Below are 1078 nucleotides of genomic sequence, written 5' to 3' on the forward strand. Positions count from 1 at the left end.
TCCGAAGAAGAGTTTTCTGTGCCGATTCAGGACGTTGCTCCTCTCGTTGCATACGAAGAAGTGTTGCCTGTGACGATTCGAGATCCCGATGCTCTGGTTGCTTCCGAAGAAGAGTTTTCTGTGCCGATTCAGGACGTTGCCCCTCTTGTTGCATTTGAAGAAGTGTTGCCTGTCCCAATTGACGACGATGCCGATACCGTGGTAACACGTCACCGTGTGCGTTTTGATGGCGATGTCTGGGGACTTGTACTGGAGCACAGACGTGCGGAGCTTGAGCGGGCATTTGACACGGACGTGTGTGATGCTCTCGGGATTCCCAGAGGCTCAGTGTTCGGGGCTAAGTATGTTCTGGGTAGTTTGTCCGTTCAGTTTGATCTTCGTCACGCATCGTCTCTTCGACAGAGTGATGTGGATAAGGCTCTGGCAGCCTGCGAGTTCAAGGAAACATGGAAGTTGTACGTACTCTATGTGCCCGTGGGTGATGCAGATGGAATGGTTGTTCCGCTGAGGGCATACGAAGAGGCCTTGTCTGCTCCCGTTAAAAACCCTGTTTCTCTCGTGGCGTTCGAAGAGCAGTTGCCAGTGCTTTCAAATAATTGTGTGTATTTGGTGGCATTTGAAGAACAAGTGGCTGTATGTCCTGCTACTGTTGGTGTGTCTCCAAGGGTATTAGAAAAGAAATTGTCCGTCTGTTTTGCATCAAAGGATGACCTTCCTGTGGTGAGTACTATGGAGGAGGATGAGACAGGACGTCCTTCAACTGCTGCTGTCTCCCCAAGGGTATTAGAAAAGAATTTGTCCGTCTGTTTTGCATCAAAGAATGACCTTCCTGTGGTGAGTACTATGGAGGAGGATGAGACAATACGTCCTTCAACTGCTGCTGTCTCCCCAAGGGTATTAGAAAAGAACTTGTCCGTCTGTTTTGCATCAAAGAATGACCTTCCTGTGGTGGGTACTATGGAGGAGGATGAGACAATACGTCCTTCAACTGCTGCTGTCTCCCCAAAGGTATTAGAAAAGAACTTGTCCGTCTGTTTTGCATCAAAGAATGACCTTCCTGTGGTGGGTACTATGGAGG

At 49.0% G+C, this 1078-nt stretch overlaps 1 protein-coding gene across 1 annotated transcript; it reads left to right on the forward strand.

Moving 5' to 3' along the window:
* Positions 1 to 18: 18 nt before the first annotated feature.
* On the forward strand, positions 19 to 1077 carry TM35_000232410 (uncharacterized protein; the record flags this gene model as incomplete). Its single annotated transcript, XM_029027481.1, has 1 exon — positions 19 to 1077. A coding segment is annotated over one exon (1059 nt), but the record flags the coding sequence as incomplete, so codon positions are not given.
* Between the last annotated feature and the right edge of the window lies 1 nt (position 1078).

This window comes from Trypanosoma theileri, assembly GCF_002087225.1.
Source record: "Trypanosoma theileri isolate Edinburgh chromosome Unknown TM35_Tth_23_V1, whole genome shotgun sequence".
In the NCBI taxonomy this organism is placed as follows: Eukaryota; Euglenozoa; class Kinetoplastea; order Trypanosomatida; family Trypanosomatidae; genus Trypanosoma; species Trypanosoma theileri.